This window comes from Cyprinus carpio, chromosome A4, assembly GCF_018340385.1.
Source record: "Cyprinus carpio isolate SPL01 chromosome A4, ASM1834038v1, whole genome shotgun sequence".
Classification (NCBI taxonomy): Eukaryota; Metazoa; Chordata; class Actinopteri; order Cypriniformes; family Cyprinidae; genus Cyprinus; species Cyprinus carpio.
Window position 1 is genome coordinate 35891929 of NC_056575.1, and position 16400 is coordinate 35908328.

Genomic DNA, 16400 nt, shown 5'->3' on the forward strand with positions numbered 1-16400 from the left:
AATCAGCGTGGAGTGGGGGCGTAACCAACAAGGAAAACCCAAATGACGGAAACGTCTTACCTAGCGGTGCAGATTCAACCTTACGGTACCATGAATTTTATGTATATATTCTCTGTTCAAGGCATTGAGTGACCCTATGGATGTGATTTGGAACAAACTGAAGATTGCATACTACTTATTTTTGTAAAAGCAGGATAAAAAAATGAGCAACATCCTCCATGCAGCATCAAAAGTGAGGTGGAATCAGAGCACTGCGGCGAAAAGAGCAGTGTTCCTGGCGGCCGCCGCATACGGGGCGAAAACGCTTTACCCCATCATCTGCAAACAAATACAACAACGGAAAACAGCGAAGAACAACACGTCTGAACCGGGACATGAGAATGGATTGATATCTCTTCATAAAGCTACACCAGAGACTGGCTCTAGCCTTAGTAAATCTCCCGGTGTCAATGCGGAATTCTTCAAGCAGATTCTTGATCTGGTTAAAATCGTGTTCCCGAGGTTTGTAACCAAAGAACTGGGTTTACTATGTTTACATTCAGTGGCTCTAGTTTCACGGACGTTTCTGTCTATTTATGTGGCAGGTTTGGATGGTAAAATAGTGAAAACGATCGTAGAAAAGCAGCCGCGGAGCTTCATGATCAAACTGATGAAATGGCTTCTGATCGCCATCCCGGCCACATTCGTCAACAGCGCGATCCGCTATTTGGAGTGCAAGCTCGCGCTCGCGTTCCGCACGCGCTTGGTAGATCACGCATATAAAACCTATTTCACCAATCAGACCTATTATAAGGTCAGCAACATGGACGGGAGGCTGGCGAACCCGGACCAGTCTCTAACCGAGGATGTGATGATGTTCTCGCAGTCCATTGCGCATCTGTACTCAAACCTCACCAAACCCATCCTGGACGTGATACTGACTTCATATACTTTAATACAGACTGCGAGATCTCGGGGTGCGAACGCAACCGGACCGACTCTGTTAGCGGGTCTGGTGGTGTTCGCCACGGCGAAGGTTCTGCGCGCCTGCTCGCCGAGGTTCGGTAAGCTGGTGGCGGAGGAGGCGCACAGGAAGGGCTACTTGCGTTATGTGCACTCCAGAATCATAGCCAATGCGGAGGAGATTGCCTTCTATAGGGGGCATACGGTGAGGAAATGCATAATGCACACGTGCAGGTATAAAAATCAATATACATGTACCATTAAGGAATGCTCTCTGTGATGAGGCATAAGGCGAGGAAATGCATCACTAGTGTAAACGTAATTGCTTATCACATTTCAGAGGACTTTTATAAATGAGCATAAGGTGTAAGAAACAGTGTACACGTGCATAAATATACACATAGGCCTACATATATAAAAATGTTACAAATGTTCCATAACTAGCCAGTTACTACTCTTTGAAGTCTTTCAATGGTTGGTATATTTCAACTGTTCTCATGTGGCAGGTGGAGATGAGGCAGCTGCAGAAGTGTTATAGCACCCTGGCGAAGCAGATGAACCTCATTCTATCCAAACGTCTGTGGTACATCATGATTGAACAGTTCCTCATGAAGTACGTCTGGAGTGCAAGTGGTCTGGTTATGGTGGCAGTGCCCATCATCACTGCCACTGGCTTTGCTGACAACGGTACGGTGGAAGTGTAGTTTGTTTAATTAATTATACATACAATCTCATTGCAATTTCTGTGTTAAGGCTAATTTTTAATGACGTTCCAGAGGGTCAATTTTAGAAATATAGGTCATGTAAGAATAGCATTTACTTAAAGATGACATGTTTCATATTCTTTTGTTTCTTAAAGAGCTGGCTGATGGTCAGACGCAAGTGTTGGTGAGTGAAAGAACAGAGGCCTTTACAACAGCTCGCAATCTGCTGGCCTCAGGGGCGGATGCCATCGAAAGGATCATGTCTTCTTATAAAGAGGTAAAATATTTATGGTGCTTCTTTGTTGACATTTTCCACAATTATTCCCTTTTTACATAACAGGAAATAAATGCGATTTTAAGACATATATAAACTCTATATGTTTTTTATTTAAAGAAGACAGTTTCAAAAGTTAATAGGGATTACTTTTATTTTTCTGCAATTTTAACTACAGTTAATTCTAATGTAATTGCATTAAATACTGTTGAAAAACTAAAGTAAGGGATTACTTTTATTTTTCTGCAATTTTAACTACAGTTAATTCTAATGTAATTGCATTAAATACTGTATAGACTGTAGAGCAATTATATATAAAACAATAGCAGATTTAACCTTTAAAACATTGAACATCTAATGTTAAAATGTCATTTCAAGAATAATTTATGCAATGTTACATTATTTATTTGAAAGAATTTAAAGAGCAGTTTCTTGTCTATCCTTCAACTGGTCGAGGTTAACAAAAAAAGTTAGCAATAAGTAAATGCAATACTTTTTAGAGAGCGAGTGATCTGTATAATAATCTACTTACACAGTTAAATATGTAATTAGTAGCTAGTAGGCATGGGCCGGTATGAGATTTTGACGGTATGATAACCTTAAACAAACATATCACGGTTTCACGGAATCACTGTATTGTTGTTACAGCTCTGAAATGTGTTATTTTTAAATGACTGGGAAAAAATTAATATTTTTTTCCACTGGACACAATATATATATACATACAGAACATACAGAATATTAGAAACAGCAGAATTAGTTTTTTTTTTTTTTTTTTTTTTTTCCTACATGTAAAAGGAAAAATAAGAAACAGTAGAATTAGCATATTAACCTAAATCTGTAATTACAGTTATTTAATATTAGTTATATAATTTATATACATGTCATTTATATCATTTCATATCATTTAGTTATATAATAATAATCACACATAATTTGATTTAATAATAACCCAATTTGAAGCAAAAACAGAATGTTCTGACAAGCTTTGTGAAATTATACCACATAAACTTTCCAGAAGACAGTCAGCTCCACTCAGAAACACATTCATTTAAACCCCCAAATCAATATTGAGGATTTTCTTCCAATAGTTTGTGCTTCATGAACAGTGAGTGATCTGCCTGCTACAGTATTTTTCTCTATTAACAGACTTACTATTTTCACATAAATGACATTTTGGAAAATTATTGCATTACAAAGCAGTTTGTGCAAGTCCAGAACAGAGAGTTGCAATATGGCAAAAAACGGCTGGTTGCTGATCACGTAAAAGCCAAAGTATATTTCGGCCGTCCGCACACCGTCTGCATTACATTATTTTCATCATCAAGAGGGCTCGCGGACAGCCACGCACCCCGTGGTACCACCCATCCAAGCTCATCCACCCACGAGTATACTTTTGAAAGCTGTGCGGACGGGAAGGAGCACTGAATGTGAAGTGTACTGGGGCCTTAAATTCAGCCATCCTACACACACATGACTGACCGCTGCTCGCAGGAAGAGGAGGGGTCAGTGTTACTCTCTACACCGCACTCATCCTGAGGGATTCCTATTCTCTTAGTCTTTGAGGGGACATGGAATACAGCGCATACCGCAGGAACAGTATAATGGAAAATATTAGTGGTTTTGAAACCGTGACATTTTCAAATTGCGGTATACCTTGAAACCGGTAATCCGGCCCATGCCTAGAAGCTAGTAATGAATTACTTTTTAGAGTAACCTACCCAACGCTGGCCACTGTTATGACAAAAATGACATTTTTCTTGAATAGTAGTACTTCAGCAAGGGCCAGATCACCGCTTCAGGAACTAAAACCACAAAGGATGTGATGTCATGCAGCAGTGAAAGCTGGGAATCTTAGAATTGGTAGTGATCAGTGTTGGTATCAACTGCCACTCTGTTGACTAAGCCTTCTGGGCAACTTAATCCACCATCTGCTGAACAGAGAGCATCAGTCAGCCCCGCTTCACAGATGCTGTGTGTTCATGACTAAGTTAGATAATATAAAGCAGGACAACACTGTATTTCAGACCTTTTAAATAGCATACTGTGTTCTAATTACAATGGTCAGCTAGCCCAACATGTGATTTGTTAATAATTAATTAATATTTTGACATTTCATCATGAAATGTAAACGTGAGCTGCCATGTTGCTAGGGTGTTATAAATGTTAAATACTAGGATGTTCTGGGCAGTTCTATATTATAATTTTTGTTTATATGTTATTACAGTATATATTAATACTTTTTTTTTTTCATTTTAGTTTAGTGATTTTGTTACGTGCTTTGTCTATTTATTAGCTTTAATTTATTTGATTTGATTTTAGGGTTCCATTAGGTAACGTTAATAAATGCAATAATGCATTTTGATCTTCTGGTGAAATGACAGACTTCTCTATTGTGGCATATGTCAGACTTCTTCAATCATCCTCAAAAACTCTGCCCCTTTCTTACAATTGACTGCAAGCTTGCATTCAAATCTGCCTTCGTCCAATCAACAACCGATGGGTGGAACCAGTTCTCTGCTTTACATTTTGGGCCTGTCCAAATATCTGCACTTGTGGTCTTGGCCACTTGAGAGAATGTGTACTCAACAGGAAGTAAGTGTGCAAGACTGTCCCAGGTCTTAAAAACACCAAAGTGCAGTGTCCTTAATGCACACTAAATCCACACTCTCTCAAATACCACTTCGGAGCGGTATCCAAGGCTAAGCGTATCCCATCATGCATCATGTTGTGGAAATAAATCATTCGACTTTTTGCCAAGATCTCACAAAATATCGTGGAAACCTTTCCAGTTTACGTTAAATATTACTAATAATTAGATATTATATATAATTTGATAGTAAAACGTAAAATGTTGCACGTTATTGGTCCAGACTACAAAGATACGTATTTTGTTAAACGTATGCAACTGCACTTTATTACTTAATTAGAACACCACAATATAATTAAATTGTGTTATACATAGAAACTTCTGATTTAGACATTTAGAAGTTTATTTTGAAATGCAAATCAAAATAAAACTCTCGAAACACTTGAAACTAATAAAAAGTACTACACACACTTGTGGTCTTCATGAACACTTTGGCCAAATACAGGAAATTCGTCATGTAAGTGGTCAAGTGCAAATGTACGTATTTGAAAAAAAAAAAATATATATATATAGCACAGCACATCAAACAAGCAAAGGAAAAAACGTCTCTAGATTCCCAAACCCTTTAGAAGGTCAGTTAACAAGTTACTCTCAGGAGATTAATAATTCTTGTTGACTCCACTGAGTCCTCAAAGGAAAGCACAATGTTTCTCCCCGAGGCTCTTGGGATGTGGTGAGTCTGCCTAAACAAAGAAAAACACTAGCTAAACACTTCCTTACACGTGCTTTGGATTAGATTAAGCATTCAGGCCAGTACTGTGGAAAGGATTGATCTATAAACGTCACACAATGGGTTTAGCAAAGGCTGACTGGCATTTTTGATGCTAGGATGCAGAAATTTCAGGTCATTTGTTTACATAAGTGCCCCAAATACCTGGTTACTTGCTCTGGTTCTGACAAACAGCAGTTGAGCAATGCTATCTGTTGTTGGGTTACCTCAACCTCTAAAGGTCTTGCTATCACTCCAGTCACATATATTTGTTCTGTGTGCTTTAGGTCACCGAGCTGGCTGGCTACACGGCACGTGTGCACAACATGTTCTTAGTATTTGATGAAGTCCAGAGGGGAATATACAAACGTTCATCTGCCATCTTGACCGCAGAGGAGATGATAAGCGGGGATGATAACCGACCTGAGATGCACATCGATGGGCCTCTGGAAATCAAAGGTCTGATGAACATAGCACAGCTCTGCTGCTGGTTGCAACCTTAAAGTAATAATTCACCCAAAAATGAAAATTCTGTCATCATTTACTCACCTTGGTGTTCAGACCTGTCTTTTTTTTTTCTGTGGAACATTAAAACCCACAGAAGAAAGAAAGTCAAACAAGTTTGGAACACCATGTGCATAAATGATGGCAGTATTTTCTTTTTTGGGTGAGCTGTTCCTTTAATTGCTCAGTCATGCCCCCAATGAATGAGAGACAAAAGAATTTTCCTAAAAAAAAAATTACACAGGAGACGCTTTCGACAAATAAGAGAATATTCATAAAACTTGATTGACACGGGAGACGCTTTCGACAAATATACCTATAAACAGGAACTGAAACATTTAAAAATGAAGTAGTAATAATTGAGTTGGAAAAGGATATTTTTTATTTTATATTGAAAAAAAAAAATCTAAACTTTTTTATTAATAGAGTTTATTTATTTATTTTCAGGTTTTGCGAGCCTTTTACCAACTTTTAAGGCATGTCAAACCCTTAAGCAGTTTAGCAAATAAGTATTCCTATCAAATAGATCAAATTTATGAAATAATGCTTAAAGGAATACTCCACCCCAAAATGAAAATTTTGTCATTAATCATGTCGTTCCAAACCAGTAAAAGCTTAGTTCGTCTTCGGAACACAGTTTAAGATTTTTGGATGAAAACCGGAAGGCTTTTGACTGTCCCATAGACTGCCAAGTAAATAACACTGTCAAGGCCCAAAAAAGTATGAAAAGCATCGTCAGAATAGTCCATCTGCCATCAGTGGTTCAACCGTAACGTTATGAATCGTATCCTTGTGTTGTGGCTGACACAGAAGAGTGTCCTCTGGCTGCATACAGCTCAGATTCTCCAAAATGCCACTATGCTGCAGTGGATTGACACAGAGGAGACAAATTGTTGAACAAATTCGTTATTTTTGTTTTATTCATGTACAAAAAGTATTGTCGTCGCTTCATAACGTTACGGTTGAATCACTGATGGCAGATGGACTATTCTGACGATGCTTTTCATACTTTTCTGGACCTTGATACTGTTATTTACTTGGAAGTCTATGGGACAGACACAAGCCTCCCAGTTTTCATCCAAAATTTCTAAAAGTGTGGTCCGAAGACGAACAAAGCTTTTACGGGTTTGGAACGACATGAGGGTAAGTGATTAATGACAAAATTTTCATTCTGGGGTGGAGTTTAAGAAGAAAGTACAGAAAGGGCAACAGGGTTGCAAATTAAGTTATCAATAGCTAATTTGGAATCAAATGGTAGCTATTGGCAAACTTATCTTACATTAATTAAATAATTGTTTTATCTTTTTTATACAGTAACATAAATAACATTCATTAATAATGTCAACACTACAGTTTCCTGTAAAACATGAGGAAATGAGTTATTTACTTGTTTTCCCACAGTGCTGCAGAAGGTTCATTTTATGTTTACATAATAGTTACATGGCAAACATACCTAATAGGTATCACACGATTGAATTAAATAATTAAATAAAATAACAACATGTGACTTTAATGCTTTACAAAGATATTTTTGGGATACCAATGTGTACTGTATTTATAGAATGTGCCATAAGTTTATAGTGAGAGATATTTATTCCTTGGCTTTCTTACTGTAGATTCTAAAACTCTGTCTGATTGTATGTATTTTTCCACTCTTTCTACAGGCAAAGTGATTGATGTGGATAAAGGTATAGTCTGTGAAAATGTGCCTATAATCACTCCTAATGGAGATGTGGTTGTGTCCTCCTTGAATTTCAAGGTGAGTTAAACAAGATGTTTTATTTAACTTATATTACTACACATTTGGGCACAAATATAACATTTGGTACACACGTATAATAATACTGTAGTGTAGATATATTTCTGTTGTTATCAGTCAAGATCATAGTTTTATATTTACACTTGCAACACAGAAACATGAAGTGTCCTAAACAAGTCGAGACAAGGTCATGAAGGGAATGTTGTTTGGCACTGCGCAGCAGAGTTTAGTTGTTTATGTTTGCCAAGCAACATGACAAATTGTTGCATTGATATAGAATTAACCTGGTGTTAGCAATATCCATTTTATTGTATTAGTTTTGCTATTTAGATTCTTTTATTAATATGAAGCTGTTTTTATGAGTAATCATATATTTTGGTTTGTGTCTATCAAGTTCCAAATAAACAGACAAATAACCAAGTTATTGTAAAGTACCACCATACTTTGTAAATGAGTTTGAGGTCAAACTAAAATGATGCCTTTGGAGTTTTAATTCAAAGTTATATACTGCTCCTTTTACTTAACCATGTGAACTGTACTCAGTTTGCTGTAACTGGATATTGTGTGCAGGTAGAGGAAGGGATGCATTTGCTGATCACAGGGCCAAATGGATGCGGGAAAAGTTCTCTGTTCCGGATCCTCAGTGGCCTCTGGCCTGTGTACGGCGGGCTTCTGTACAAACATTAACATAACACAAAGACATACATCACACAAATATAAATACAACACACCGACTAGGGCTGGGCAAAAAATCGAATGCGATTTTCATGCGAATCTCATCAGTAACACTTTTTACCCTTTTCGAATGCGATTCATGCACACAGTAAAGCCGCTCCTGTGATAAGTAGGTAATCTCCAGCATGTGCGTTCAGATCAGAGTATGTGAGCGGAGTGGAGCGGCAACAATTTCCCGGGAACGGCATTTACAACACAGAGTCATAGTTCACTGACAAGCTACACAAAATCACGTTCAAAATCGCTGCCGATTCATTGCCGATTTTGAACGCGATTTTGTGTAGGTTGTCAATGAACTACGGCTCAGTGTTGTAAATGCCACTCCCAGATCGGCATTTACATTTACTGGGAGCGGAGTGATTATTAAATGCGGAGGGGAAATTGTTGCCACTCCACTCCCCTCACATACTCTGATCTGAACGCACGTGCTGGAGATTAACTACTAATCACAGGAGCGGCTTTACTGACGAGATGGTCGGTGTGTAGTAATTCTAATTTTTTACAAGCCCTAACATCGACTTAACCCTGCTCTAGAGTAGAGTTTCATAACGCGCTTATGCTTCCAAAATACAAATGTGAAACAAACCTTTACCCGGGGTTAAGTGTAGTGTGAAAAGCCCTATACTGTACCAGAATTGTTTAAAAATATAGAGAATTTCCGTCTGCTGCTAGAGATTCGTTTTGTAACCATGGACCCCTTTCATAACCACCTTCTTTTTTTTTCTTTTTTTTTTGGCAGAACATTGTTTATGGAAATACAGTAAATAATTAAATGAAGAAATTATTATAGAAATCATATAAATGAAAGTAGTGTTACATTCAAATCTGATGCTAGTCATACCAAGATAAAAAATTAAATACACTACTAAGTATAAAATATATCTAAGAATAATATTTATAAATTTCGCTTTAGTACTGAATTAAATACATGTATTAGTAATTTCACATATTGACATATGTGAAACTCTTAATTTTTTCAGTGGGCCACATTGCACATGCGTTCTCTGTAAAGGATACTGTATATGTGATTTTGCTTTTGATTTTGGCCAGACCAAGGTACCTTATTAGGCAGATAAGTTTCATTCCTTTGTAGCAGACTTTGTGTCAGGAGTGGACCTACAAGGCGTTAAAATGCATTTAGGTAGAAGGCCCACTAGGTTTCGGAACAGCTATTGTCCTCTGTCTCTGTTCCATATTGCAGACATTGCACCGTCAGGATTTGACTGCAGTAACCAGAGGCAGAGACAGCGTAACTAAAGCTCTGTGAACTGCTGAGCGACAGAAACCAGAGTCCTCAGTAGTGAAATATTTACCGATTCCTGCAGGTGCAAGCGCAGCCAGACCCAGGAAGGCCATTAATATTTTATACACAGGCCATGTGTAGAGTAATGACTAAATGCAGTTGTGCTTTTGTGCCTATCTATCTATCTATCTATCTATCTATCTATCTATCTATCTGTCTATCTATCTATCTGTCTATCTATCTATCTATCTATCTGTCTATCTATCTATCCTCAAAGCATCTGTCTATCTATCTATCTATCTATCTACGTATCTGTCTATCTATCTGTCTGTCTGTCTGTCTATCTATCTATCTATCTATATATCTATCTATATCTATCTATCTATCTATATCTGTCTATCTATATCTGTCTATCTGTCTATCTATCTATCTATCTGTCTACTATCTATCTATCTATCTATCTATCTATCTATCTATCTATCTATCTATCTATCTATCTATCTATCTATCTATCTCTGTCTGTCTATCTATCTAGTCTGTCTATCTATCTATTTATCTCTGTCTGTCTATCTATCTGTCTCTGTCTGTCTATCTAACTTATACCTATCTATCTATCTATCTATCTATCTATCTATCTATCTATAATACCACACAACCGTAAACACTTCACCTGGCTGACATAATATGAGTAAATAACAGTAAACATGTTTTATCCTCTCTCCAGACCATACATGTCCATCGGAACATTACGGGACCAGGTCATCTACCCCGACTCTCTGGACGACATGCATGACAAGGGTTACAGAGACAGGGACCTGGAAGTTATCTCTCTGGTCTGTTCTGTCTGGTCATTGTCAATCTAAATCCAGATAGTTGTACCCGGGAAGGAGGTTTGTCTGTCATTGGTCTATCTATTTAGCAGGTCTGATTCGTCTGTCTCTATGTGTCTGTCTGCTGTCTGTCTACATACAGTATCTACATCTATCAAACTATCTATCGATCAGGTATTAATCTCAAGTGAAATCTATCTGTCTGTCTGGTCTAATGGCTTGGTCAATTTTATATAACTATCAATCTGTCTATCTATCTGTCTGTCTATCTATCTAATCTCTATCTATCTATCTATATCTATCTATCTGTCTGTCTGTCTATCTATCTATATCTATATATCCCACACAAGGTGAAAGACAACCGTATATATAATATAAATATATATATATATATATATACACGGGACCAGGTCATCTACCCACCCCCTCCTTCTACCCCGACAACATACACGAAATTAATCACAAGGGATACATATACATGTACCCACATACAGTAAACAAAAAATAAACAGGTAATAATCAAATGAAACTAAAAATACATTAGAAACAAAATAAAAACAAAAATAGCACATATAATCCAGATAGATAGATAGATTTTATATAACCAACAACTATATATATATATATATATATATATATATATATATATATAGATAGATCCAAGAAGTCCATAAACTGAAGTAATGAAATAGTTCACGAATGGAAATCTTCTTTTTGATCTCCAAGCAATGAATGGCAACAATATGATTGCTAGTGGCAATAAAGAGTCTTTGATTGAGTTTAAAACCAGAGTTTCCCAATGAGGACTTATGGCAGTTTGTGGTAACACAGCCGGTAGGCCATGGAGCCTCTCCCAACAAATTTGACTTTCTCTACCACCCACCTTAGCACCCTAGCGCCCCTGGTGGTGTGTAGTAGTATTACTCTAAAAAAACCAAAACATTGTAACAGGCCTGAGCCTGTTTCACACCCAGTTACATGACTTCAGTATTTCACCATTTCAATCTCTTTTTGATCCTTGAAAGAATTATTGTGCTCTGTATAATAGGATCCCAGTATTTTGAGCCAGCTTTCCACTAGAACAACAACAACAACAAAAAAACTTTCTTCATTTATTAAAAAAAAAAAAAAACTATTCCACTCATACAAAAGCATTTTAAAGGGGTTCACTACTGTGTCTGCTTCCAGGCTGGGATGCTGAACTGGACTGGAAAGATGTTCTTTCTGGAGGCGAGAAACAGCGTATGGGCATGGCACGCATGTTTTACCACAAGTAAGATCTCATTGCACATATTATTGTAATGTATTTTAATTTTATTGTTGAATTTAAATATTAAATAATTCATGTTTTTCTTTCAAGGCCTAAGTATGCTCTGCTGGATGAGTGCACCAGTGCTGTCAGTATTGATGTAGAGGGTAAAATATTTCAGGCTGCAAAGGATGCTGGTATCTCCTTGCTGTCCATCACCCATAGACCCTCTCTATGGTGAGAAACATAAAACTTTAAATCTCTTGAAATAAATCTTATTACTTGTATAATATAATCAAATTAATTACATGATATTCTAACTAATTCTGATTGATTAAACAGTGTTTTCAGGAAATATCCCCCCAAAAATATATACAGTATATACTGTATATATATTCAAATTAGGTAGACGGCTAAATTAATTAGTAGGTATTGAAAAGGTGTCTTATGTACAATATAATACAACATGATTATTTTTTATTGCAATAGATGAAAGCATTACAATTGACATCTCTCTCTGAAAGTACAGTAGTATTCATTTATACAGTATGAATGTAAATGTTTATTGAAGAAACATTAATTAGTAGGGAATTGTAGTGAATGTGTTTGCATCATTGTTCTTAAAGGAACATTTTACCAGTTACTATGACAAAAAAAGCATGGAATGCATTGTATATACAAGAGCTATACTGTATATTGGATTCATCAAAGAATGGAACTTCATACTCTTCTCACCAATTCGCAGGAAATACCACACACACCTGCTGCAGTTTGACGGGGAGGGCGGCTGGCGGTTCGAGCAGCTGGATACAGCCACGCGGCTCTCATTGACGGAGGAAAAACAACGCTTGGAGTCTCAGCTCGCAGGCATCCCTAAGATGCAGCTCAGACTGAATGAACTGTGTAAGATCTTGGGCGAAGATTCAGTTCTAAAGACGGTGGAGTCCAAGGATGAGGACTGAAAGAAACCCTGGAGATGCTTGATGTTCAGGAAAACTCATGTTTTGGTACTTTTAATATTTTAGTAATGATTTTAACATTTGATGTGAATACATGACAATTCGATACTGAAACTGAAGTTTTCATAGGAATCGTAGAAACAGTTCCCTTTTGTTTTATTTAAATTTGTTTAGTTTTCTTTTGCTGCTTGGTTTTACTTTGCTTTTTGTTTTTGTTCTTTTGTTTGACATATTTTTTTGTTTTGCTGTTTAGTTTTATTTATTTATTTTTTAAGTTTTTTTGTTCTTTTGTTTTGCTTTTTGTTTATTTTGTGTTTTTTGTTTTGTTTGTAATTTTCTTTTTATTTTGGTTATATGTTTTCAGCACTTTATCGAATCTATTACCCAATAATTTAGCTGTATAAATTAAGTATTGAATGATGTATTTTTCCTTTCATGGATGAACTCTTTCAGCTAATTATTATTTAGGTAGTGTAATTCAAAGGATGTATTCCTAATTTTTTATTGATATTTTAACCTAAACAACTTCTCTCCATATCCAAAATCAAACGTGATATCCTGTGGTAACAACAATAGTTATTATTATTATTATTATTTTTGTTGTTGTTAAACCATTTTGTAATGGGAAATCATGTAGGTCATTTACAAAACAAACTTTTAAACAATCAACCTTTGAAGAACACAGAAGGAGAAAATGAGATGAGACTATCTATGGGTCTTATAGGGTTTAAGACAGCAGGTTTCTGGTTTTCTGAACAAAAACAGTATTCTGGATACATACAGTGAGGGCACAGGGCACTGCAGGTGGTTCTGTTGTGTCCACACTGAGCTGACAAACAGACAGAGAATGTGATTCACCGGACTAAGCAAGAATCATGTTCGTCATCATGTTTTAGATTTGTTTTTCAGTTCTACTGTTTCATGTCAAGTCGTATTATTAGGTTGTTTCAAAATGTATCGCACATTATGTCTTTTCATTCAGACTGATATACTGTGAAGTTTGTCTAACAGCTGTGAAGTGTTTATCTTTAATACATTTTTCAACCTTTTTTTTTTCCATTCAAATACTGAATTGCATTTGCTTTTATTATTTTGTTTGGAACCCTACTTGGTTGGAAGATTTCATTGACTAGTTTGCTAATCTTTGTGAGCAAATACAACATCTATGCTGGACTCACAACTATCATCACTTTAAATAATAATAATAATAAATACATAAATTAACCAGGACCTTAAATTTGCACTCCTAGGATGTGCTTATATGGGTTACAAATGTAAGTCAAGTTTTAATCTGTATCCTCAAAATTTTTTTTTATTTTTTTTTTACATAGTTTAATTTTATGTGAATGAGGACTTGAGTCTGTCAAGTATGTCAACAATCTGTACAATTGTTTGTTTCCAATTTTGAAGTTTTTTCAAAATAAATCAATAAGCTTTTTTGGTTTTTTTTTTTGATAGAAATACTGATTGCATTTGCTTTATTTTTGTTGGAAATACTTGGTTGGAAGATTTCATTGACTAGTTTGCTAATCTTTGTGAGCAAATACAACATCTATGCTGGACTCACAACTATCATTACTTTAAATAATAATAATAATAAATACATAAATTAACCAGGACCTTAAATTTGCACTCCTAGGATGTGCTTATATGGGTTACAAATGTAAGTCAAAGTTTTAATCTGTATCCTCAAAATGTATTTTTTATTTTTTTTTACATAGTTTAATTTTATGTGAATGAGACTTGAGTCTGTCAAGTATGTCAACAATCTGTACAATCTGTATAACAAACTGTAATAAAATCAGCCTGTAAATGAAATACAACTAAAAATATAGAAAGATCACGATTTTGTGGAACCTATCTATCTATCTATCTATCTATCTATCTATCTATCTATCTGTCTGTCTGTCTGTCTGTCTGTCTGTCTGTCTGTCTGTCATACGTGCAGTACTGCGTGTGTCCAAAGTGGGGTGCTCGAGTATTCGAGAGGCTTTTGTTATTATCTTTAGGTTAAAAGTGAATGAATGAATATGTACAGTCAAACCAAAAATTATTCAGACACCAGATATAATTTAATATATATATATATCTTTTTTACTAGTGGGTGCAGGACACTATAGTATTTATCTAAGTGAGGGTAGCAAAATAAAGTTAACTGTGAGGTATACCCAAAAATTCTTCATACAGTGGACTACCAGTAAAATTGATAAAAATTTGGGACCAAAAATTATTCAGACACTTTGACCTGACCATGTTTTGCTTAAGTGTTATCTGACATTATCAAGATGAATTTGTTCTGACACAGTTCTTGACTTTTCTAAACTATAGCGAATAAACTGTGATAAAATAGGAAATGTTGAAGGTGTCTGAATAAATTTCACTGGACATTTTACTGTACAGGAAATGTTTTAGATATTGTATTGGCTAATTTACATGTCCCACGCAACCCACCTATCCTGTCATTTGTGGTTTTGGTGTAGAGAGGAGGGCGTGGTCTGGCGTGGACGATGAAGGCGGGGCATGGTGATGTCATGCTCAGGAGAGCGTCGCTCTTCAGGACAGATGACTGTGTGCTGTGTGTGAGCGAGCGCCCTCATTCTCCGTTCAGCTCATTAAACATGTAACGCGCTCCGCTGAACACGAGATGTTTTATTTCATATTTGTTTTATTTTCCTGTCAAAAGAGCACCCGTTTGGATCACTTAAGCTCTCTAATGGCAGAATAGACGCCGGGAGAGACGATCTGTTTGTGTGTCTGCTTCTTAAGCCGATAAAGAAAAGGAAATTCAGCTATATTTATCCCGTGTGTCCTGACCGGGAACATGTCTTCGGCACAAGATGAGAGCTCAGTGCGCGTGGCTGTCAGGTATAACATTATACATTTATATATTGTATGCAGTATATAGAAGAGCCTATAAAGTCTCACTGATGCTCCATATGGGCCCGCCTCTAATGTACCTGCTACAATGTCACCAGATCATCAGGGCTTTATGTTCTGCATGAGCTCATTGTGTTTACGTAAACGCCTAGTGTTGAATAAATATACGATTATATGCATGCATGTGGCATCTATTTTATTTTTACCCTCTATTTTATTTTTAATCCTAAGTCAGGCTGTAGGGCCTTATTGTGTTGATAAACATGGTCCCCTGATGTAGAATTTAAAGTGTTAATTAATTAGCAACTGTTTTACAGTCATATAAGATTATATGGATTGTTGATTACATAGATTTTCTTTTATTTCTCCATCTGATCCTGTCTGACTTCTACTGATTACAAAGTGGGTCCAGCTGTTACTGTATTTGTTATGTTACAGTACGGCTAAGGCCTTATTGTGTTTATATTGTACTTGTAATGATTAATAGATATGTAAATGTAAGACTATATAGTGACTTTTTATTTTACTCTTCTGATTGTTATTAAATTGGACCAGATCATTACATTTATACTTTATTATAGGCTTTAGGATGTCATTTTTATTGTCATCCATATATTTATTTGTTTCCTTCTTGTGCACTAGTTTGAATATATTGTGTAAGACTGTAAGATATTGTGTCTTTTTATGTTGTTTTTAGGCTTTATGGTCTTGTTGTGTTTAAAAGCATGGACTTGTTATGTTTTGATATAAAAACATATCATTATACGCTCGCATAGCTTTTTCTTCATTTTTCTATATGCTTTGTTCTGGTGATCAAAGTCACATTCATACAGTATATCGTATATTACAGTAAGTCTGTAAGGCCTATTATGTTTATAATTAATATGCATGTTTTATTGATATGCAAATCTGATATTTTCTTCTGAATACATTATTCTACTGAGGTCTCTTGAGCTGAAGTGGAG

General features: G+C 36.0%; 2 protein-coding genes across 2 annotated transcripts in view; both read left to right on the plus strand.

Annotated features, from left to right (window-relative positions):
• Positions 1–4: 4 nt before the first annotated feature.
• Positions 5–13828, plus strand: LOC109106308 (ATP-binding cassette sub-family D member 2-like). The gene is given in 11 exon segments (XM_042745982.1): positions 5–1147; positions 1449–1629; positions 1802–1923; positions 5567–5738; positions 7448–7542; positions 8113–8230; positions 10217–10347; positions 10350–10410; positions 11539–11623; positions 11711–11836; positions 12345–13828. Coding segments are annotated over 11 exon segments (2253 nt in total). The 5' UTR covers positions 5–202; the 3' UTR covers positions 12562–13828.
• A 1272-nt stretch (positions 13829–15100) lies between these two features.
• LOC109087264 (kinesin-like protein KIF21A) overlaps positions 15101–16400 on the plus strand; it is a 40500-nt gene continuing 39200 nt past the window's right edge. The window contains 1 exon segment of the mRNA XM_042745985.1: positions 15101–15423. Coding sequence (XP_042601919.1) covers positions 15380–15423 — 44 coding nt within the window. The 5' untranslated portion in view covers positions 15101–15379.